Source organism: Caloenas nicobarica, chromosome 18 (assembly GCF_036013445.1).
Source record: "Caloenas nicobarica isolate bCalNic1 chromosome 18, bCalNic1.hap1, whole genome shotgun sequence".
NCBI lineage: Eukaryota > Metazoa > Chordata > Aves > Columbiformes > Columbidae > Caloenas > Caloenas nicobarica.
In genome coordinates this window covers 4,930,142-4,952,341 of record NC_088262.1, presented here as the reverse complement: position 1 = coordinate 4,952,341, position 22,200 = coordinate 4,930,142, and the positions used below count along the sequence as shown (strand labels likewise).

The following is a 22,200-nucleotide window of genomic DNA, read 5'->3' as shown; positions in this document are numbered from 1 at the left end:
TCCAACACTTGGTGGAATCCAGCGCCTTGTCAGCTTTTTTTGGAGGCTTGCCCAAAAGTGCGTCAGGGCTGCAATAGTACTCTGAGCTTCAGGGAACTTAAGTCATGTACTGCTGCCAGTTTTGGGGGGGACTTAAGCTTGCGGGATCAGTTCTGAGTCAGGGGACGGTTCATGTACTATCAGAAGCACTTTCAGCTCCTCAGTTCTCCTTCTGTGAAAGACTGATCCTGTCAATTGAATTTTGTGAACTTAATCACTTTCTTGTCACAAAGGGAGTGATGTGGGGAGACTGACTGCTTCCATTTGTGTTTCCACAGATGGTGATGTGATCAGTGTAGCCCAGCTCGTCTCTCCCTAGCAGCCATTCTCCCCTGAGGAGCAGTCCCCTGCTGCTGGACATGCGTATAGAACTGCATAGCCATGGACCTCAAGGAGAAGTGTCAGGTAGGTTTCATGAAAAGGGTCATGCCCAACTTACATCTTGAGTCCTTTTAATTGTCTTTCATTATTTTGGGTCAAGACTCGCCATTTGGCCTTATTATGTGATGGTATCATCCATGGTTAACATCGAAGTTGAGAGTTCTGTCACCTGCGCGTTCTAGGTGGTTGTATCAGTAGGTAAGTCCTTTGCAGGCTGGGACTGAGGCACCATAGTGGAACAACGCAGGTGAAGGATATGCTGTCACATACACTGTGTCTTTCCTGAGCTTCAGGGTAGGGCTTCAGTCCCCTGGACACTTAGCTTGGCTTTATTTGAGAGGCTGAATTCACTGAGAAGATTTTTAAAATAAACTAAGGTGATGAAATAATCTGAGTTCAGTTTTACTGATGATAAGTGTATGTATTTCTTGGGCAATTGCGTGTCTTTCTAGGGAGTGCTACAGGATAGTAGTTCTAGATCTGGTTTAGAAAGTGCCAGATAAGTCTAGATATTGTATGGAGCGGCAATCTGCCTCTTGTTCTCTTGACATGCTTTGAGCTGCAAAAAAAAAAGAAGAGAGGGAGATGATCATAAACAGCTGCTATAGAAGCTAAAAAGACATATCTGCTGTGGCTGACAGGAGACTGTAAACTTGGCACATGTTACTACCTCCCAAAAGTAAAATGATTTTGATAACTTCAGTGTGCAGTCTGCTGGTCACTTATGTTTCAGCAGCCACCTGAGTGTTAAATGTACCTATCACTCAAAAAAGTGAACTGGTCCCAATTCTGGATCCCGATCAGAAATGGGACAGGTAGTTTGAGACTAGTGGAGAACATTCTACATGCCAAGCTCTCATCTGGCCCTGGTAAGAGAACATTGTTGGCTTTCCTTTTTGGTGTTCCTCTCTCCACCACCCTGGAAGCTTTGTCTTGTCAAATCACGTTTGCTGTCTCTGTTATTCTGCGTGCATCCCTTTCTTGCTGTTTTGTTTACAGTGTTTCCAGCATCAGGAAGTGCTTTTGTTCATTCGTGCAAAATACCTGTTAGCTAATCACCTGGACTCAGATCTGCTCTAAAAGTTTACTATAGCAGTGTAAGTGACTTAAAAAGCACTGAGTTTTCCACATCAACTCTTGCACTTGCCTACTAGACTTCTTATTTGCTGGGTTTTTGGTCCGGGGTTTACTCATGCCTGAACCTCTCGCCGCTGATATGCTCGGAGGGCGTGTTTGAGCTATGTTGGTTTATATCAAATTGCTGTATTGCTATGGAGGTAACATTCCAATGAGGATAATTATCTATTTATTCTCTTGTTGATGACATCATGGGCTAATCTGGTATCGATCATTTTAAGAGATGATGCAATTACCATTCTGTGCAGGGGTGTGTTCTGTGTAGGATCTGAGAGTGCCAGCTCCGGCACTGCTGCAGCCACCGCAGAGCACAGCAAGGACACTTTCACTGTAGGTCACCATCTTTGGTTCATCTCTTTCTCAGGTGATATTCTTCATTGTACAACTCAGGAAGAAAGTATCAACTTGCTGGACAGGCAGCAGCGTTGATAGTATTGTAACAGGCCTTTAAAAGGCCTTTTAGGAAAGTGTCCTGCACAAGGAGATTATGGGGGGAATCATGGTGTTCTGGAGTCTTAGTCTCTCCTGATTTAGTAAAGTTTTTTCTCTCTCCTTTTTGAATGGGGCTTAAAAGTGAAGGCAAGAGATCATCACACTCTTTTCAATAGGAATTTAAAAAAACATTGATGTGTACTGCTGCGTTTTACAACTTTGGATTCTGAGGAAAGACAATGGTTTTATTCTTGTTAGCAGTATATCGTTTGGTGTTAAGAAGTTTGCTCCTATTTTATTTCAATACTGCAGATCCTTGTTTCATCCCCTTTAAAGTGGAATCCACCTTCTGTTCCAAAGTGAAGAACTTGGACACATATATGCTGATAAGGGAACAAATTAGCCTGCCGTGTAACCTCAGTAGTAAATTTGATGTGCTAGGTTTATTTTAAAATGCTAAAAATAAAATGAACCCATGTGAAAACGTCAGTCTCAAATCTAGTTGAAAGCAATCTCTTTGCTCTAATATATGCGTGTGATGGAGAGCTGGCGCTCCCGGAACAGAAGATGTGCTCTGAACACTACTGCAGCACAAACACGTGTCACTCAGCAGATGAGAGCCTTGTCCTCTGGCTCCAGTCAGCTAATACAGTTTCGTTGTCAGAAATGGCTGAGGATCAGAGTTTGTCAGGTGTAATGTAGGCCGCCTTCCAATTTTTGCCAGAAGCCAGACACTGCAGAGAAAGGCAGAGAGTATTTTAGGAGCAGTGCCAAAACCTTAAATTAAATGTGCTGATATCTTGTTCTTTCCCCACTTCTCCTGACTTTTTAATTTTCTGTGTATTTCTGAAGTGGATTTAATACTTGTGAAAGGTGCCAGAATCCCTGCTCCAAGACCCACTCAGCACATATGAAGACAGACAGCAGCATCGATTGCCACAGCACAGCATTAGGCTCCTTGAGTTTGAGTTACTTTAGACACAGGCTGCATTTGCAGCAACACCATCTATTAAAAATGATTGACATCGTCCATTCCACAGTTACCAATAACATCTGAGCTGTGTTATCCCCGGGTAATTGCTGCGCTGTGGATACAGCACTGTGTCTCTTGCTCAGAGCCTGGCTCTGTGTTCGGGGAGCCCATGCTGTACCCCACAGCATTGCTGGTCCTGAGCTATCGTGTTCTGGGATGCTTGACAAGAGCTGCACTGAAGAACAGCCCAAGTCCTTTGCCTCTTCTTGTCTTGCCAATAACTATTTTTATTCCCGCCGTTCTCTAAAACCTCAGCTCTTCTTCCAAGGGCTTTTCACAAACTGATCCTTTTTCCACGGGCATCTCTCATCTATGCTGCAGTTTTTGTGTGGGTCTCAGTCCCTGCCTTTATACTCAGCCTTTTATTTCCAGCCACAGTTTTGTCTTCGGAACTCAAGTTTACAGCTTCTGCTCTGTCATTCTGTTATTTAATGTACAAATGCATGTTCAGATGCAATTTATGATACCAGCTGACATCAGAAGGAAGCTACATGATACAAATTACTGCCCCACACTAAACATTTCAGAGCAAAGTCTCTCAACAGTGGGAGCGAACAAGAAGCAGCAATTTGATCCATTTCCATTTGTGTTCATGACCCAAGCTGGAGTTTTTGAGCTGGAAGAAAGTTGTGTTGGGACCTCTTAACTGCAAGAAGCACAAGGGTTATTCTTGGTATTGCACTGTCACCGGCAAGTTGTTTTATTCATATTAATTTTAGCCTCCTGAAGGTGCAGAGCCATGGGACACAGATCAGCAAAGACTACGATAAGATGGGGTGTTAAATATATGTGGTGTGAGGGTTTGTCCATTCTTACCCTATGTTGTTGTTGATCCTTTCTTTTTTCTCCTTTTTTCTTTTTGTTGAAGTGAGTAGGTGAGTAGTTTCTTAGCAGGAGAAGAGGAAGGAAGGAAGGAAGGAAGGAAGGAAATATCGTGCCATTAGGAAATTTTGTTCCTCTCTGCGGTTTAAAATTGTTGTCTAGGAAACAAAATGCCCTACAGAAGGATGAAGGATGTCTTGCCTCTTTCTCCCCCTGCTTTCTCCTGGAGTTACATTAAATGCAGTGTCTGCTTCCCTTCAGCTTTGGCTTTAAGAGCTTTGTGAGATGAAATACCAATGTGTGACTCAGTGTCAACAGAGGTGATAAATAGACCCCGCATTTGGTTTATTGTAAATATCAAGACCTCTTAATCTCTTCAGTTCTGGCTTTAGACGCAGAATATGGGCTGTGCCTGTTTTGGGAAGGAAAGGCAGTGAAGAGCTTGGCCAGGGAGGGTCCGCGAATCCTGGCACCTGTACGTGGTCTTCAAAGCTACATGGTATATGGAGACTGGAAACCCTTCCTGTGCCCATCTGTTCCATTCTGCACTGGCCAGCTGTAATCCTTGGCAAGCTATTGACGTGATTCTTGGCTGGAATGAAAATAATTGGTTTAGGGATTGCTCTGCAGAACTGGGAAGCCCCAGACAGAATTAGGACACCACTGAAATAGGAGCTATATAAAAACCCACTTATAAAGGTGCTTCCCTCCAACAATGGGAAGGCAGCATTCCTGTAAAAGATGAGAATGAGAGAAAAGGCTGTGCTGGTTTTGTGGAGTCATCTGGAAGACTCTCCTAGGTTCATGTAGGGGAGTTAGGATTCCTGGGGCTCTATGTCTCAATTTAGTCTTTTTCCTTGCCTGTTCAGGTGTTCCTTCCCCTGTAGTATATTTTATAGCACTTTGTCCTGTCTAATTTGCCATCTGCCTTTCCACAGACCCCTGTCTGTCAGCACCAACCCTTGCAGTGCATGCATATGCATCTCTACAGGCAGGGAACCCAGGGACTGTGGCTGCGTCGGCTCCATCTGATGAATGGACCCTTCTTACAGACATCTGGTGCTATCCTGGGCAAACTTTCTTCTCTCTCTGCCTTTTTTCCCCCCTTTTCTATCCCTCATCCCCCACCCCCATCCACCGCCTCCTTGCTGGATCTGCAGCGTGACTGGAAACAGGCTGAATTAATCAGCAGACTGGTGCTTCACTCTGCTGCTTCTGTCTCATTCTCTGCAGCGCTGGGCTCTGCACAGTCTTGCTCTCTCTCCCTCTTTGCTCTCTCATTTTTGGAGGGCAGCAGCACTGCAAGTTGCTGGGCAAGTGGCACAGGAATTTAGTCCGGATGCTCTTCAAGCAAGCCGATCTCTGGATCCCCCACCAAGGCAAATGCCGCAAAGTAAGTTTCTCTGCCTTAACATTTAAATTCAAAATGGCTTTCCCTCTCTCCCTCCTGAACCTGCATCTCGCCTGATGTGATGGTGCATGAAGAGATTGAGGTTTTAGGGAAAGAGGTTATAGCAGGACATTAAACAGGGAATGATGATTTTAGCTAGAGAACGGCTTAGTGTTGGAGGTAATGGGGAGAAAAGCTCTTTTTTAAACTGCAGATTTAGCCCTAGAACCAACAGGAGGAGGCAAAAATTATTTTAGCTGCTGACTCCTGCTTTGCTGCCCCTCTGCTTCATGACTTAAATTTGTCTGTTTCTTCTATGGGCTTTGACCTGTAGCTGTTGAACCTCCTTATCCCTTTGAAACATCTCACTGTGCACCTGCTCGGCTATATCGTAGTTTTAGTCCCTAAAGTCTTCAGATAAAGAAGTGGGGGTGAGAAGGAAACTAATGGGGGGAACGAAAGATGTGCTGAAGTTGTGTGGATTTCTGGGCATTGCTGGCCTCTTGGACTGAATTAGCATCTTCTGGAGTGAGCTCTGCATTGGCATAAAGCAGTGTGCTGTGTGTTGAAGCCAGAATAAATATGGACCTCTAACTGCTCTCTGAACTTGGAGGAATACTGTAACTGGATAAATTACAGTAATTAAAGCTTGATAATTGCGTAGTACAGGTGAGCTTCAAAGCACTGCATAAACACTGCCTCATTGTGCCAGCAGCCTGGTGGGGCAGGTAACCATGGCTGGGGATTTGCTGCTGCAACAGGAGCGAGGAGACTGGCTGGGGAATGTACAAATCAAAACTGGGCTGTTACCTGGGGAGCAGTCGCCTCTTTCTCTGCCGTTCAGCTTCTACTTGCTGAGGGAGAAGCAAAGCGCTGGGCTTTGCATTACCCATATGGAAAGGTTGATCATGCCTGTTGGCATCTTACTCTGTGCTTTACGGAGGGCGTTATACTTGAATGTCATTCTGTGGATTAAAATGTTCACACCAAAGTGCAGTAGTGATTCAGACGGCTGATAAGCGTTGCTTTGGCCAGGTCTCTCGGAGATCTGCGCACCCACAGCTGCGCCTCTTTGCAGTGTAAGTCTGCAGACCCTGTTAGTGATGAGCTGCAGGGAGCCTCAAAACCAGAATCCACACTGCAGCCCCCACAGGCACCCAGTTACCAAACTGGGGGGGGCTCTTTTGTCCAAGGGCCAGGGGAGGTCTGGGCTGCCTTTTGTGCTGCTGCTACAGATGGAGGAAGGAGACAGCTCTTGACTATTGCTCTGTCCATTAATTTGGGCACTGCTGTGCTGAACACTTTCCTTGTTTCTTTTGATTTGAGACCACCAACAGCTAAACTGTGGCTGCCAAGCTCATGTCAGGTGGCATTTAAACCAAGTTTAATAGCTGCATTCATTGTGCCTTCTGGTACCTTTCCCAGCATGTCCAGTCTTAAAGGCAGTGGTCCCCAAGAGCCATGATCTGCTTGATGGAGCTGCCTGAATTGTGCAGGTATCGACACATATTTCTTTTTTTCTGTGATTTCCAGTAGTGTTCAGGTGGTTTGGTAAATATTTTATCTTTCCAATGCCTACAGCTGGTAAGGAGTTGGTAGTCCCATTATGGAGATAAGAAACTAAGGTGCAGAGGAGCATCTGTTTTTCACAATGCCATGCAAAAATCTGCTGCACTGTGTGCTTTTTCTTAACAGCCGTCCTGCAGATTACAACTCTTGATGGCTGCGGTGTCATCTGCAAGGCAGAGGGTTGCAATCATCCCGTGCTTACCTGGCTTCCGTCACCCCTCACAGACTGAGGCTGGGATCGCCAGGGTTCAGCTTCACAGGAGCCGCAAGTGCACTTAGAGGCTCCTGCGCTCTCTAGGCAAAGGAGGAAGCAACTGCTCATTTTCTTCTTAGGACTTTTTCCCTTTGGGCATCTGCAAAATGAAAGTGTAGCCTCTTAGAATGCCTCCTGGTACCCACCAGGGGTTTGCTTTCACTGTAACCTGGAATTCACTGTCTGTTTTTTCTTTTTTTATTTTTCAGAGGAAACCTTATGCTGAGGCAGTTGGGTGGGAAGATGTCTCGCTGTTTTTGTTTTGACCTGAAAATTAATGCGTTACTCTTTGAATGCAACTTTCCAAAACAAAGATGTGAATGTTGACATTTTTATTAATGAACTGACACCTCTGGTGAAGGGCTTCATCACCCTGGGGTGCTCATCTCCTGTTTTGTGTCAGGAAGAGCTCTTGCAGCTGATGAAAGGCTGGAAAGATCCCTCTGGGACAGCTTCAGAGGCCTAGGTTTGCCTATAGAAAGGCTTACTTCAGGGCATTTGAAAAATGCCTCATTAGCAGTTGATGACTTAGCCGGACAGCTCTTGTGAAAACCTACGGCTGCCCCCTGCCAGGAGCTCAGGGTGGCTCTTCTTGCATGTCCCTTTCATTCCTTGCTTCCCAGCGCTTTCCCTTGGTGCTCACCAGCAGTAGGTTATCTTAGTCACTGCAGGCAGCCTCTCGCTCGCATTATTGCAGTGTTTGCCAGGTTGGCTCTGCCTGCTTTACCGAATGCTCCGTGTTTTAAATGTCAGGATGGGTGTTGAACAATCCCTGCCCTCCCTGCCACACTCTGCACTTGTTCTTGCTCACCTGTTACAGCAACCTCCTTTGTGGCTGCCCTTCCCTTGACTGATACTACGGCAGAACAGTAACTCCTGTGTAAAGACCAGAGCAGATGCGCAAGAATTTCAGGAACCTTTTTGATTACCTCTGGATTTGCTGCCTTTTTCTGCTCACCGCCTGCTGTGATGTGGCAGTTTCTCTTTGCAGGCAGTGTGTGTTGGCAGGTGTTGGCATTAAGTGCAGCTTTCCTCTCATTTCTTATCTAGCTTTTGATGTAGCCATTGAAACCAGCTGGGTGTCTAAGCAGACTTTGCTTTTCAAAGTCCTTATTATTGCTGCCTTTCATTCTGTGTCTTTTATTTATCTGTCTGCTTTTCCCTGTGTTGGAGAGGATGAGTGTTTTGTGGGTGCTTTGCCATGCCCCAAACATGCAGCACTCAGAGAGAGAAACCTTGTTGTGTCTCTTGTTCCGTGTCACTCACGGACACTCCTGTTTGCAGCAGTCCCGTGGTGCAGGAGCATTTCTGTTGCCAGTGACACTGCCTGGCGTCTTCTCCTCTGGGAGTCTTTGAGAGGCTCCTACGTTTAGTCCTGTGCTGATGTTACCTGGGCTGCTTCCAAGAGCAACACAGAACTGCTTCCTCTCTTCCTAAAACTGACACAGAATGAAAGCTACAGCAGGATTATTTTTAGTTCTGTAAAAGTGCAGCTAAAGCAGCATTGCTAGATTCTGCTTGGCCAGAATTTAGTGTTTCAAATTGTCCCTGACAGGTGGGGAGTGCGTGTGGTAGATGATAGTTTAAAGGGCGGCTATCTGCTGTTCCTTGATGCCGACATTACAGTTTTGGATTGCACCATCAGTGCAAATGAGCCTGAAGCCCAAGATTAGATTCCGGTAAATGCTCATCACAAAACCACTCGGTTAAGGAACAGGAAGAAAAGTGCAGATATTAGCTGAGCTGCGCTTGCAGAGCTGGCGTGTGCAGGCGGCTCCTGGAGCAGAGCTGCTGCAGTTTGAGGCCACGGTGGATTTGGCTGGGCTGGGAAGAGCTTCTGACTGCAACAGCAGGAACAGCTGCAGCTCCTGCCCGAGCTGGGTTTACTGGGATGTGTCACACTAGTGGGGACCGGAGGGGGAAGCTTCCTGCCTGCTTTGTGCTCAGTCGTTCTGTGCTCTGTAAACAGTACAATACACCTGAGCATTTCTAGCGTGCAGGATATCCTACGCGCTGTACGCCCTCGGGGTGTTTGCATTTAAATGTGAAATGCAAATGAGAACTTTTATTGACCAGTTCCCTGATATCTGCTGTAGCCCTCTCATGGACACCTGTCCCTGTTTCCTTGTTGATTCAGTAATCTGGTACCCACAGTATCTTGCAGCAGTCTCTGTGATTTGAAAGAAAGGCAAGTGCTTGTGTTCTTGCCCCAGAAATGCATTTACCCCACTCCCCTGTTATCAGCATCTTACGGTGGTGTTGTCCGGATGGCTTGCTCTTGAGTTGCGTCCTTCAGGCTGCTTCCTCTTTGCTGACTGGACCTGGTGTGCTCCCTTCAAGGCCAAATGCCTCCCTCGTATGTTCATACAGTTCAGCACTTAAAACTCTAGTGCTTTCTCTTGTAAAAGGGAGAGTGGATGCTGGAGTCACATCTCCTCCTGAACTGATCCGTGGCCTGGCACTTAACTCTGGGGGTTTCTGTGGCAGAGTAGCTGCAGAGGCAGGGCTCATAACCAAAAATTTGTAACGAGCAGCTGTGGAAACCAGACCCGTCTTGTTTAGAATTGCAGATATTGTACTACTTTGTTGTTATTACTGTTAGAAAGATCTGTCCTGTGTCATTAAAGTTCTACCACACCTGTGTTCTGTTCTCTACAAGCTGACACCAGTTCAAGCCTGTGTAACCTTGGAGCTGAGCAGCCTCCCTTTGTATTGTCCCTGGCCTCTGCTGATTAGAATCTTGTTTCACAGAAATGACTCGGTATTGTGCTTTGATAAAGTATTTATCTGGCACAGTCAGGACCAGTTTGTTTACCTGATACTATCTAGGTGCTCTAATTCTAGCCAGAAGTCCAAAGTTCACAGGAGGGAAGATGATTGCAGGGAAATGGAGAATCAGACCGGTGATGATGAGTGCAGGGCATTCACCCACCGTAGGGTGCTCAGTCAGGCACCAGGAAATAGCCTGAAAAGAACATAGGAAAGCTCTAAACAGTTTGTTCTTCTGGCACCCTAGGATGAGATGACCTCAAGTTTGGGCCTTACCACAAAGAAAGCCCTCATGATCCTGAGAGACCAGTTGTCAGCACTGCTGGAGGGGCATCAGAAGGAACGGAAAAAAGTGACTTCATGGAAGGTGAGGCAGCAAATGGCAGAAGGTTGGGCACTGAGTCTCCCTTTCTCAAAGTAAAGCTGAAGATTAAACAAAAATTGACTGCATTCCCTCCCAGACTGCTGTGGCAGAGTGTGCGGGTGTAGAACTGCTGAAGTTCTTGGAAACAAAGGAATCTACCTAAGGGTACGTTTCTCTCAGCACTTCTCTCCTGGATGCTGGAGCCCTTCAGGAGCTTAGCTTCACCGATGAAGGATCTGGGTGGACAGGAAGCTGTGAAGCTCAACAGTCTCCCCTTCTCCACCATATTTGCCTGGTCTGTGTGTTGAATACAAAGTGCTGCTGTTTATGCGCAGTACTTAAAAGGGTTCCTTGCTTGGCTAGTGACAATGGGGCAGCCTGGCATGGAAGACTTTTCATTCTTCCAAGCAAGAGTAAAGCAGAGTGTTCACCCAGACTCGCCAGCTGAGCAACTGTTAGTGCTGTAGCATTCGCATCACTGATCTGGAGTGCTCTGTATCATTTTCAGGGGTTTTACAAAGTTGTGTTCACCCTGGAGCATCAACTGCTGCCTCCACCCTTTCTCACTCTGCTTTTTCAAATGTCTGGCTCTGTATTTCGTGAATGCTCACTGTCTGTTGCTCTCCTTTCGTAGGAGGTGTGGAGGAGCAGTTTTCTGTACCATGGTAACCGTTGCTCCTGTTTCCACTGGCCTGGTGCATCTCTGATGCTTCTGGCAGTGCTGTTATTGCTGTGCTGCTATGGGAGCCAGCCCCAGGGAAGGTAAGAAAAACACCCTGTGCTGGTTAACTGAAGCAAGGTGGTAGTTTTATATTGTCTCGACACTATGCATGACTGACACAGCTGCTGTCCCTCATTCTGTCTAGACATCTAGACATTAGCATACTCACCCTGGTAATTCTCTCCCTGTCAGTCCCTTTCACAAAACTTCAGCCAACTTAATTCTGCTTCTGATAGACCCATAGAGTATCCTATGGAGAGACTGAGACTTTTTCTCTACAGCATTCCTAGGTCTTGAAAAGTCCTTATGCATTTTCACAGTTAGGAAGGATTTTGAAACTGGAGAAGTTAGTGGCTCATAGGAGAAATTACTGCACTGTCACATGCACCATAACATGCCTTGACTGTATTTGCAAGGATACTTTCTAACTGAGATGGGTCCTTTTGGACTTCTCTGGTGGCATTATTCTAAAGAAGTGTGATCATAGCTCCCTGCTTTTCATTTTTAGCCCTAAGTCTGTGGGATGTAGGAATAAACAACCAAGCAGGTGTGCATTTATCTCTGTGGGCGGCTGGCAGTGTATTCTGCTCATTTACTCAAACCTCATACACTTTCCGCTGTCTTCTGTTTTGCTGTGCAAAGCCAAGGTGCTGAGATAGTTAATGCACTGGCCCTGTTCCTCCTTCTCCTCTTGGATCTCTTCATGATCGGGCGTCAAGAGAGGCTGAAGTGCAGAGAAGTGGAGAGGAGACTTCAGACAATCATTGATAAGATAAATGGTGAGGTCTCATTCGTTTGTCTCTCATTTGCATTTGTGTTTTCCTCTCATTGGATTTTTCTCCAAACCTGATCACACACGTTACTAATTGAGCTTACCAGCCTTCTCCTGCATCACACAGAAACAGACTGTGAGAATTATGTCCTACTCATGCCTGCCCTGTAGAATAGTTATTTTGAGCTGTCATGCGGCCATGTGCTTCCAATCTGTGTATTTTCAGGTAGGCGTCTGTTATGTCTGTGCTTTGGAGTAATTCGAATCCTCAGTACCTTATAAAAATATCTGCCTTGCAGCAGATGATGAGAGAAGAATACATAGGGTTGTACCACAACACAGAACAGAAGGAAATAAATTGCTGTGCGTGAGCATCGTCTCAGCAAGGGCGTTTAAACCTGAAGAGGCAGTTCATTTCAGTGTGGCAGCTTTAAGGACAGCCTTTAGCTTTTCCATTGTACAAGTCTGTATTTAAGATTATAAAATGACTATGTTAAGTTGTTAATACTGGGTGGAGAGAGGGGGGAAAAGCCATCAAGGGGAGAGAGATGATAAAAGGTCATGGGAATGGACTGATCTTAGCACTGGAGGACCTGTAGCCACTGAAGGATGTAAATTGATGTATGATTTGCTTTTCTAGAATTGTTATAACTTAATTCTTTCACACTGTGTGCTTTCAGATACACTTGGCAAAGAGGTGAAATGGCCAGACTCCATGTACCCCGACCTTCACATGCCTTACGCCCCATCCTGGTCCCTTCACTGGGCCTACAGAGATGGTCATCTCGTCAACCTGCCTGTGAACCTGTTAGTAGAAGGAGATGTCATCGCTTTGAGGCCAGGCCAGGAGTCGTTTGCTTCTCTGAGAGGGATTAAGGTAACTTGCTTCTCTTATTTCCCTGGCCTGTCACAATATATTTCCCGGATTTTCTTGCTAATACTCGTAATTCCCAGTGTACAGATTATTGGAGTGTTTGATTTCTTCTGACCTTGAAAATAGTTTGAAATTCCAGTTTAGTCAAGGACAGACTGCGTCTTCCCTATGAATTCCCAGACGTGATAGACAGCAGACACTAATGTGATACCAAAGCAACAGGTCAAGGGGGAATTGTAACGTGCTGCTAGATATAAGTGGAGTGAATCTCTCCAGCAGGATGCTATCACATACAAAACCCCTAATTTGTCCTGTTTTTTATGTGGAGGAGTGTCTGCTATGACCTTCTCCTTACTACTGATTTGTTATAAAATAAGATAATATAAAATACCTGGAGTAGAAGTAAATTAACAAATCAATGACAAGATCTATGCGAGGATTTTGCTGCTTGAAGAAGACTGGAAAAAGCTTGAAATTTATCCTTGTTGGGTTTTTTTTGTAACTCACTCCAAATGCCAGTTTTCATAACATAACCAAATGTGCTTGCACACAAGCATTTCATTTAGCTAGTTTAGCTTGGTGACAAACAGGTGTTGTGTCACTTGCAGTGAGAGGGATCATGTAGGACTAAACCTCCAATCCCTCACAGCAGGATTCCACTGAGGCCCTGACTCTGCAGCCTTTGGGCTCTCTGACTTTTTTTCTAGGACGATGAGCACATAGTTCTGGAGCCAGGAGATTTGTTTCCACCTTTCTCACCTCCACCCTCCCCCAGGGGAGAAGTGAAGAAGGGACCTCAGAACCCTCAGCTGTATCGTCTCTTCCGTGTCTTGAAGACCCCAATAATTGATAATGTCAGGTGGGTTAAATACAGGGCACAATGACTGCACAGCTTGTCTCTGTCCTTGCTGCTCCCTTGTGTGAGCGAAGAATGAGACTTACCAGTTCTGGACAGGAGTTTTCAAATATGCTGTGTCTTCTATGTTACCTGGGAATGCTCCAAGTCTCTTAACTGTCTGTCTTCTAGTGTCCTCCTTAACTGGTAGGTGAGGCTAATATATAAAACCATGTATATGCTAAGTATTACCGTTCAGCTCATTACTTTCCAACCAATTTGAACAATACAGGGAGGTCACAGATTTCATGTGTTTGATGATATGACACCCTTTGGTCAACTGGAGGTACAGATTTCTGAATGTCCTGTTGGAGTTTCAGTACGCATTGGGGTGGTGGAGCCTTCCTCTTAAGAGGGTGAGGAGACCTGGGGAGTTTGTTCAACAGCACTGCACATTTACCATGGCAAGTGCAACACTGCTATTGTAGAATTTGGATTCTCTTTTGAAGGTTGCCCCTCATAGCACAGAGTGAACGCAGTGTTCTGATCAGGTCTAATAGGAGCTTTATATTTGAGGAAGGTGCAGAGTTAGGGTCTTGGTTGCTGAAATCTCAAGCTGTTTTCCATTTTTTAGGTGGTGTCTGGAAATGGCTTTGTCACGTCCTGTGACAGCCCTGGATAATGAGAGATTCACTGTACAGTCAGTGATGCTGAAATACGCTGTCCCTGTTGTACTGGTAGGTCTCATTTCAAGCCTTTGTTGTTGAATATAGCCACGTTTTGTCAATAAAGGTGAAGAATTTGCAGCCATCAACAGGAAATTGTGGCCAGGCCCTCACTCATGCAGCTGACTCTGTGTGTGCCTTGGGTGGTTCAGAAAAGCAAAAATGCTGAGCCATCTAGCAGTGAGAGTGGAGGGAGGAACCGCAGCAGCAGCCCAAGTATATCTTGAGATTTTCCCAAGGCTGAGAATGTTAGAAGTCAGTGAAAACTCCCTCCATGCAACTACTAGTAGCTAGCCAACAATGTTGTCTTTGTTTGAATTGCAGGCTGGCTTTCTGATCACCAATGCTGTGCGCTTCATTTTCAAAGCTCCTGGAATTGCTTCTTTGCAGTACAGTCTTCTTCAGCTACAGGTAAAGAAGAGCTTTGAGCTCCACTCCAGCTCCTCCCAGAGCACCATCAAGACTGATTTGCTCCCTATGCAACCTGCTTCATCCTGTGATAGGATCCTATACGTGTCCTTGAGCGTGCTGGATCCAGGAGCCCCCAGCAGAGCATGACAACAACTCTACTCTGGCCATTCCTCTTAGACTGCCCTTACATTGTTTCCTCTCTCTCACCATGGATGTATATATGTGTATGTGTGTATATATGGTATCCCTTGCCTTTAAACTTGTAAGAGTTTATGCCACATTCAGCAGGAAAACCAGCTGCAGGTTGGTGTGACTTATTCTTGGCCTCCCTCATTACAAACCCTAAGGGTGTGTGTGTCTCCCATCCTGTGCTTCTCCCTGTGTTGCCCCGCAGTCTCCTACCCATCCTCTCACTGTGGTGGAAAAGATGTCACGTGAGAGCTCTGACTTCTTGTTGTCTCTGTGCTTGCTGTTGATCACATTTTTTTTTCAGGTGAATGGTGTCCTACCCATCCTTCCATTGCTCTTTCCTGTCCTGTGGGTTCTTGCTACGGCCTTTGGAGAAGCCAGAGTCTTGGCCCAGATGAGCAAGGCCTCGTCCACCTCACTGGTAGGTATCTCTTCACATCAAACCATTGCAGAGATGATGGCAGGAGATGTGAAGGGCTCTGTGAAGTGAGCCCAGTGAATTCAGCAGATGTGTCTATACATTGGATCTTTGATTGTCTCAGCTATGCCCTCTCCCTGGATTCACAGTGTAGCTTCTTCTTGAACAGATGTTTTATTTTCTTCAACCTGTCTACAGATATCCCAGGGTGATAGGAAGCTCCTGTGATTCTATGAATTTCTTCAAGGCATGTGCTTTCTATCAGCTAAATATAATCCGTCAGAGGGGTCAAGCTGGAGATAAATGCCCTGTGGTGGCCATAACTAGGAACATGTAGCTGCTGAGAAGGAATGGGATACATGAGATCCTCTGCAATCCCCTGTTTTAATGCGTGGGCTGAACAGCTCTTTCCTGAGGCTCTGGGGCTTCACTTGCAGGCATGGCCTTTGCAGTGGGTCCGGGAGCATGAGGAATTTCTGGCGGTTGTGCTGGTTTGCGGAGTGGAGTTTGGTAGTCTGATGGGTGTGTGACCCTGAACAGGGTGTGCTGATGGGTGTTTCTTGTTCTCTCCTGGTGGCAGCGTTGGTGAGATGCACTGTGCTGTATTTGTCTTCTGTGCTCACTTCTGTTATGCCCATACTGGAACAGTTTCTCCTTCTTGTCCTTCCTTGGCTGCTGTGGCCTTGTGTCTGTGTTTTCTACTTTCTCCCTATAGGTTGTACATGACTACGCTGCCTGTGTCCTGATAGGGAGGACCCATGTTACCTCCCTCAGTTGCGTTTGTACCTTTACCATCTCTTTGCAGTGTTTTCTCCAATTTACCTTTCCCACCCATTCTCAATACCACTTGGTTTCTGTCTTTGCGACCTTCCTCTTTCCTTTCACACCTTTCTGTTTGGCTGGGAAAAGCCAGAGCTCCTTGGCTTTCCTGCTTCATCGTTCTCAACATACCCACTCATACTTGTACCTTCCTTCTGTTCTTTCCTGTCTTCTCCTTTTTCTTGTCCAGGCAACTCACTCTGTCCAGCCAGCTCTTTCTGTGACCCCTCAAACATGATCCTCCATCCTTGCCGCTGCAGAACAACCGTTGTGACGTGTCATTCTCTCCCTTGACTAGGGCAGCCTTCTCTTGGCCTCTCTATTTCCCTTCTTCCTTCTCTCTGTTCAAAATGTAGCAGGTAAGACCCTCTTCCTCTCCAGTCACTTGGCCCGTGTGACACTCTTCTCCCCTTCTGTCCCATCCCGTCATGTTCAAGCTGTTTGATTCCCAGTTTTTCAAGGCTGTAGGTGACCCTTGTGACTCGTTAGTCAGACATCCTGCAGGACACAAACCAGTGGCCCCGAAAATGAGTCGCCGCCTCAAGTGACATTACTGCAGTTGGACTACAGCAGCATTCCCTTTAGAAAGGAATTCGATGTTGGTTTGAAAACATTTCTACTGCCTTTGATAGGCTCCTTCAGTAATTATTTACTTCACTGCTAGAAATGGGCATTCTGTGTTGGTGAGAATTTTTGTACTATTTGATTTCCAACCCTTGGAACATTTACATCTTTTGTCTCCTAGATTTAAGAGCATGTCAATCAAATTTCTGGTCTCTTGTAGCTACTGACATTCCCTTTTACCATCTCTTTGGTTAAGTGAACAGTTCAAGCACCTTGAGTCACTATAAGCGTATTTTCCAACACTCTAAACTTTCTCCTGGCTTTCTTTTTAGCTTTGTCCAGTGTTTCAGGATCACTGCAGAATTATGAATCTCCACAACCCACAAAATATTCCAGTAACAGTTGTACTTGTGCTGAATTTCAGAATAATTTGGACTTTCTACTCTATGTTCCCTTGTTAGTGCAAAAAGGGATCATATTAGATCTTTTAGCCACTGCTTTAAATGGCCAGGCTTTGTTCAGCTGATAATCTAGAGTTACTGCTTTCTAAGATAGACTCCTCATCCTGTAAGTCCAACCTTCATTTTTGCTCTTAGGATGCGACCTGACTTTTGTGCCTGTTGGTATGCATGGTTTTGCTTATTTACCGAGCAATTAATTTTGTTCTGTAGCAGTGGTCTGTTCTCTTTATTACTGGACCCTGCCTCAAACTTTGTGTACAGTCTCTACTAGTAATGTTGTTTTGTTTGTTTTTTGTTTTAAATTTTCTTTCAGCCTATTAACAAAATACCCAGAATTTGTCCCTGCTTGAGCTAGTAACACATCCTATTGCAAATAATTCCTCAGTTTCTGTTCCATTTGGATATAGTCTATTTCTAATATATTTAATACGGACCCTATTTCCCTGGTATTACTCTGTTTTTTGTTAGAAAACCAATCAAGCATTTTGTATCAAGTCGAAGTACCAAGTGGTCTACATCAAAAGTATTACTTTTATCAGTGAAATTTGTAATTTTGTCAAAAAAGATATCACAATAGTTTGAGATTTTTTACTCCTATACTTGTGGTGTTTGGCACTGGTTGTATTATTCCACTTCTTTTAATTGAGTCTCACGTTAGCTGCTCTGTTATTCTGTCTGAAATCAAAGTCTGTCTGGAGTCCTGTGGTAACTTGGTTTGTTCTCTTCACCCTTTTTAGGCACTGGCACCACATCAGCTTTTTTGCATTGCACTAGGACTTAACCCATGGTTCAATCCTCGTGCAGAATCAGCAGTAACAGCCAGAAAGTTGTCCAGACTTGCCAATTTAAACATATTTACTTTTAGTAGCCAGTGTTAGAATGGAAAATATTTCCAAGTTATCATATGGTATGATTATATCACTGAATAAAGAACAGCAATATTTATTTAACACGTTTGCCTTGCCTGCTGTATCATTTGGAATTTCACTGTCTTCAACAAGCAGTGGACTGGTTTTGATTACCTACTGGTATACTTTTTCTTATTCGTCTGTTAATTTTTACTTCTATTTTCACTTCCACTCAAAACTGTGGAGTTGTGGATTTTTGCTTTTAAAAATTGTAATAAACTATTGTTAAACAATTCCTAATTATCCTTCATAGTTCTCAGTTTAAATTATTTCTGACAAATTTGTCTTGGCTTTTTTCAGTTTTGTTAAACTGATCCTTTTTAAAGTGCCAGATGTATGCATTATTATTTGGGCTGTCATTTTATTTACATACAAATGTAATCACCATATTTGCTTATGCTTATGCATATACTTAAATATAAACTGTTTTTCAAAATTGCATCTACTGTGGAATTTGTGCTGGCTTTCTCAGTGTAATTCCAAGAGCCCCATTGCAGTGCCCTGCTGGAATTTCTTTTCATTTCCTACCCACATCACCTCATTCCTCTGTGTCGGCTGTGTTCTGGGCACCTGCTTTTCCAACCACTCCTCCAGCTCTCTTCTCTTCACTGACCCATATAACTTAAAAACAGATCAGTCAATCCCAGCTCTTTCTGTCTAAGAATAACCACCCAGAAAGAGCCTCCACTGGGTCTAATTGCTGTTATTTTCTCTGTAGACACTTGGGTAATGACCGTGCGTTCTTCTGTGATGTACAGCACTAAGCACTTTGTGCTTCACAAGTAGATAAAAATATAGTCCATTAAAGACTTAATTGCTTTGATGAATTATTGGTCTGCCCTGGTGTAGCGATTCCCACAGAGCAAGACTCCTGCTTTCTTCTCTCTGAAGTCACAGTATTTAGGGAAGGATGTTCCTCATGGCACATTTCTGAGCACAATTATAGTAACTGGTCTCTTCTCTTGCTGCAGCTTGCTAAGTTTTCAGAGGACACTCTCAGCAGCTACACAGAGATGGTATCTTCTCAGGTACTATTATTATGAATTGTTTTCTTCCATCTTCACTGCAGAACTTCATTATATCCTTTCCCTTCCTCTCTGTTTTCCTGCTTGTTCCTAGACCCTTTTTACGTGTCTCAGTTGTCCATTGTCACGCATTAGCTGCTTTAATTTGCTATGCATGCAGGTTGCATGTCTTTCCCCTACACCTTCCCACCTAAATGCTGCTCTGCTGACCAGAGATTGAGGTGACTTTGATGCTGAGCCCAGTTGTGCTTTTCTGAGTGCTGCAAGTGGTTTGAAATAAACTTTTTCTGCTCTGAAGAAACTAACTCTTTCAAGTCCTCTTGTTCCAGGAGTAAAATAAACTTTTTATGGCGTGCATTGGAAAGAAGGGAAGTATTTTGCTTGTACCAGAAAAACCTCCTTCAAGCCAAAACTAAAGAGCGGAGGGGATGGTGGTCAGCACCAAGACCACACATGACGAGGGGATCATGGGATGTTCAGGCTTTTTAAAAGTCTGATCCTGTTTCATAGGCTCCTTAACAGCCTTAAGCACACTATTGCTTCCAAAGATGGGGCAAATAAACATTCAGAAGACCTTTTTCTGGGGGAGGAACTGCATCTGGCCACTCTATAAATTGCATCATCCAGATTAAACAAGTGGGCAAAGACACTTTTCTGTCTGATTGGGCATTAAGATTTCCCATTCCTTAAGAAGGCAGATGGACTTCAGGAGTGATTAAAAATCACTGGATGTTACAAGAATCAATATCTCCTTGCTCCCAGCCACACAGAGGAGTGCACATGGACGCACACACACACATTTCCTTTGCTGAATATTTTGTATTTCTGTGCTAGTTCATCATTTAGCTGAGATGTTTTTCAGGTGTCAGAGTGATTTGAGCTGACCTTTCTCCTTGAAAATATCTACTTCTTTCCTTTTGTACTTACGTAACATTTTTGCTTATGAGAAACTGGTTTAAATAAGAGCTTTTTGCTTTCTGGTGATAGCTCATGCTTTTTTTTGCATTTGAGCTTATAGCTGTACTAACCCTTAGGATCTAAGGAACCTGATCTCAGGAACTTTGAGGGAAGTGCTCTGCAGTGACAGCATTCCAGAACAACAGCTAAAAAGCAGTAAAATAGCACTGTGATGCAAACCTGGTTTTGCTGGATTTAGGAGTGAACGGAGAAAAACATACAGCTCTGGTGCTCGGATTGGTTGCTGCCATCCAGACTCTCTCTGAAGGATTTTCGTGTGGAAGATAAAGGGCACCAACTTGACATTTTAGTTTTGCAAAATACTCCCTTCTTTCAGTTTATTACCATGTTGATTACGGTTCATTTCTAATGATGGAGTAGGTAGGGCACCTTGGCTTTATTTCCAACATTGTCACTGCCTTGGTCAGTAGCCTTGGGCAAGTCACCACAGTGACTCCTTTTGCCCAGTCTGCAGGATGGTAATTGTCATCTTAAGGTCTCAAACTCTATAATCCAGGGGGGTGAGAGTCACTGTAGGAACAAATTCTAAGAGGTAACAACTGATTCACCCCAAATGAAATGACTTCAGAATTCCTTCTCGTGTTTTTTGATAGACAAAGGTAGTTTCAGTTAATTCACAATTCAACAATCTGTTAGCATCCCCTGGAAGGGGGAAGAAATGCCTTTCCCTTGAGACCATGAACACGGTGTCAGTTAACAGGTTCCCATGGAGACCAATGTTTATTTTACAGTGTACCACTGTGTTGAACCTGAAAGCAGGTAATGTCATACTCCCTTTCTTCCTTCCCTCCCTTGTCTTTCACTGAATGAGTCTTTAATTGGCTGATGTCCTCTGCTTCCCTCCGCAGGAAATGATACGCTGTATCTGGAGCCACTTCCTCTGTGTTTTAAAAGGCAAATCCCCAACTCTGAGCTTCACTTCGAGCTTGCTCCACAGTCTGGGATCTGTCACTGTGAGTATTGCTGGGCTATCAGAAGGAAGAACCCTAAGTGGATGCTTTATTTTCATCGCTCATGTTGTCCTTCCCTGAGCATAGACTGTTAGCAGTCAGTTCACTTTGCTGGGACTAGAAACCCTTCTGGCAACTTTGTAGAAGAGTTTAAAACTGACTTGTCCTGTCCAAGCAGCATATTTAGAGGCAAAGCCAAAGGTTAGAGATTACTCTGTGGCATCGAACAGAGTGTCTCTATTTTCCAGCTCTGGTTCTGGTCCCATAACCCTCTTGTCTCCTGTTCAAGAACCAGCTGATTCTGGTCCTGGTAAGGTACTAGCTGGTGAAACAGGTTCAGTAGTTGCTTCCTTTCCATGGTCTTCATGCCTAGTTTTGCAATATCCTGAGATAAAATTGGTGTTAAACAACCCATCAATCCTGCTAGAGCAAGGAATCCTTGGATTTCTTAGAGAGTTATTACGTGCAGTTTCTTAAGGAAGAAGGTTGGTGAAGGAGAGACTTATCTATCCTCCCATGTGTTTATTAAACTTGTGACATTTATAACACTGAGACATATTTTCACTGAGATTTTGCTTTCTTGGGGTTGTTGTGGGATGTTCTAGGTGCTCTGCTGTGTAGACAAGCAGGGGATTCTTTCCTGGCCAAACCCCAGCCCAGAGACTGTTCTGTTCTTCAGTGGGAAAGTGGAACCACCTCACGATAGCCATGAGGATCTGACTGATGAACTCTCTACACGGTCTTTCTGCCATCCTGAGATGGAAGATGAGGTGAGGGATATGTAATGCATAATGTATGTGTTGGCTGTAAACATAGTTTGACTGACACACACATTGTTGTATTATAGAGGAGTCCCTTGGCTTGTAGAGAAGTCCTGTGCCATAATTCTTTGCTTAAAAGATAAACCAGCAGCAAGGATGAGATCCTCTTCTACAGGAGTCCTAAAGCAACAGGTGAATCAGTAGTGACTCCTGTTCAACACTGAATCACTGCTGCTCATTTGGTTGGTCTCTTGCAGCCCCACGAAAGAGACGCTTTGCTCTCTGGCCCCCTGGCAGACACAGTGCACATGACAAATGAGCAAGAGAGGAACAACTGGTCTAGTGATGCTCCAAAGGCTCCCGATGCCCATGCCCACCGAAAGCCAAACAGCAGAAGCAAACATCCCTCTGGGTCCAATGTGAGCTTCAGCAAGGACACAGAGGGTGGAGAGGAGGAACATGCTCAGGTAAGACATACGGAAGGGGCACACAAGTAGCCTTTCGTGGAGCTATAAGACAGACTTTAGCCCATAGAGTCTCCCCTTTTGGGAGTTTAATTGGGAATTCCCTGTGGGATTCTAGGCCCAAGCTGTATTCATT

The 22,200-nt window shown here is 44.7% G+C and overlaps 1 protein-coding gene across 3 annotated transcripts in view; it reads left to right on the top strand.

The window, feature by feature from the left end:
• Positions 1-22,200, top strand: part of TMEM94 (transmembrane protein 94) — a 46,049-nt gene that overhangs the window by 5,093 nt on the left and 18,756 nt on the right. For 2 of the 3 annotated variants that reach the window (XM_065647907.1, XM_065647906.1), the window contains exons 2-14: positions 318-444; positions 10,073-10,192; positions 10,824-10,951; positions 11,553-11,689; positions 12,363-12,559; positions 13,264-13,415; positions 14,026-14,128; positions 14,441-14,527; positions 15,021-15,137; positions 18,858-18,914; positions 20,738-20,842; positions 21,445-21,609; positions 21,858-22,067. In XM_065647907.1, the coding sequence (XP_065503979.1) occupies positions 421-444; positions 10,073-10,192; positions 10,824-10,951; positions 11,553-11,689; positions 12,363-12,559; positions 13,264-13,415; positions 14,026-14,128; positions 14,441-14,527; positions 15,021-15,137; positions 18,858-18,914; positions 20,738-20,842; positions 21,445-21,609; positions 21,858-22,067 (1,602 nt within the window). In that variant the 5' untranslated portion in view covers positions 318-420. The remainder of the gene's footprint in view (positions 1-317; positions 445-10,072; positions 10,193-10,823; positions 10,952-11,552; positions 11,690-12,362; positions 12,560-13,263; positions 13,416-14,025; positions 14,129-14,440; positions 14,528-15,020; positions 15,138-18,857; positions 18,915-20,737; positions 20,843-21,444; positions 21,610-21,857; positions 22,068-22,200) is intronic. The other variant, XM_065647908.1, reaches the window with a different exon arrangement.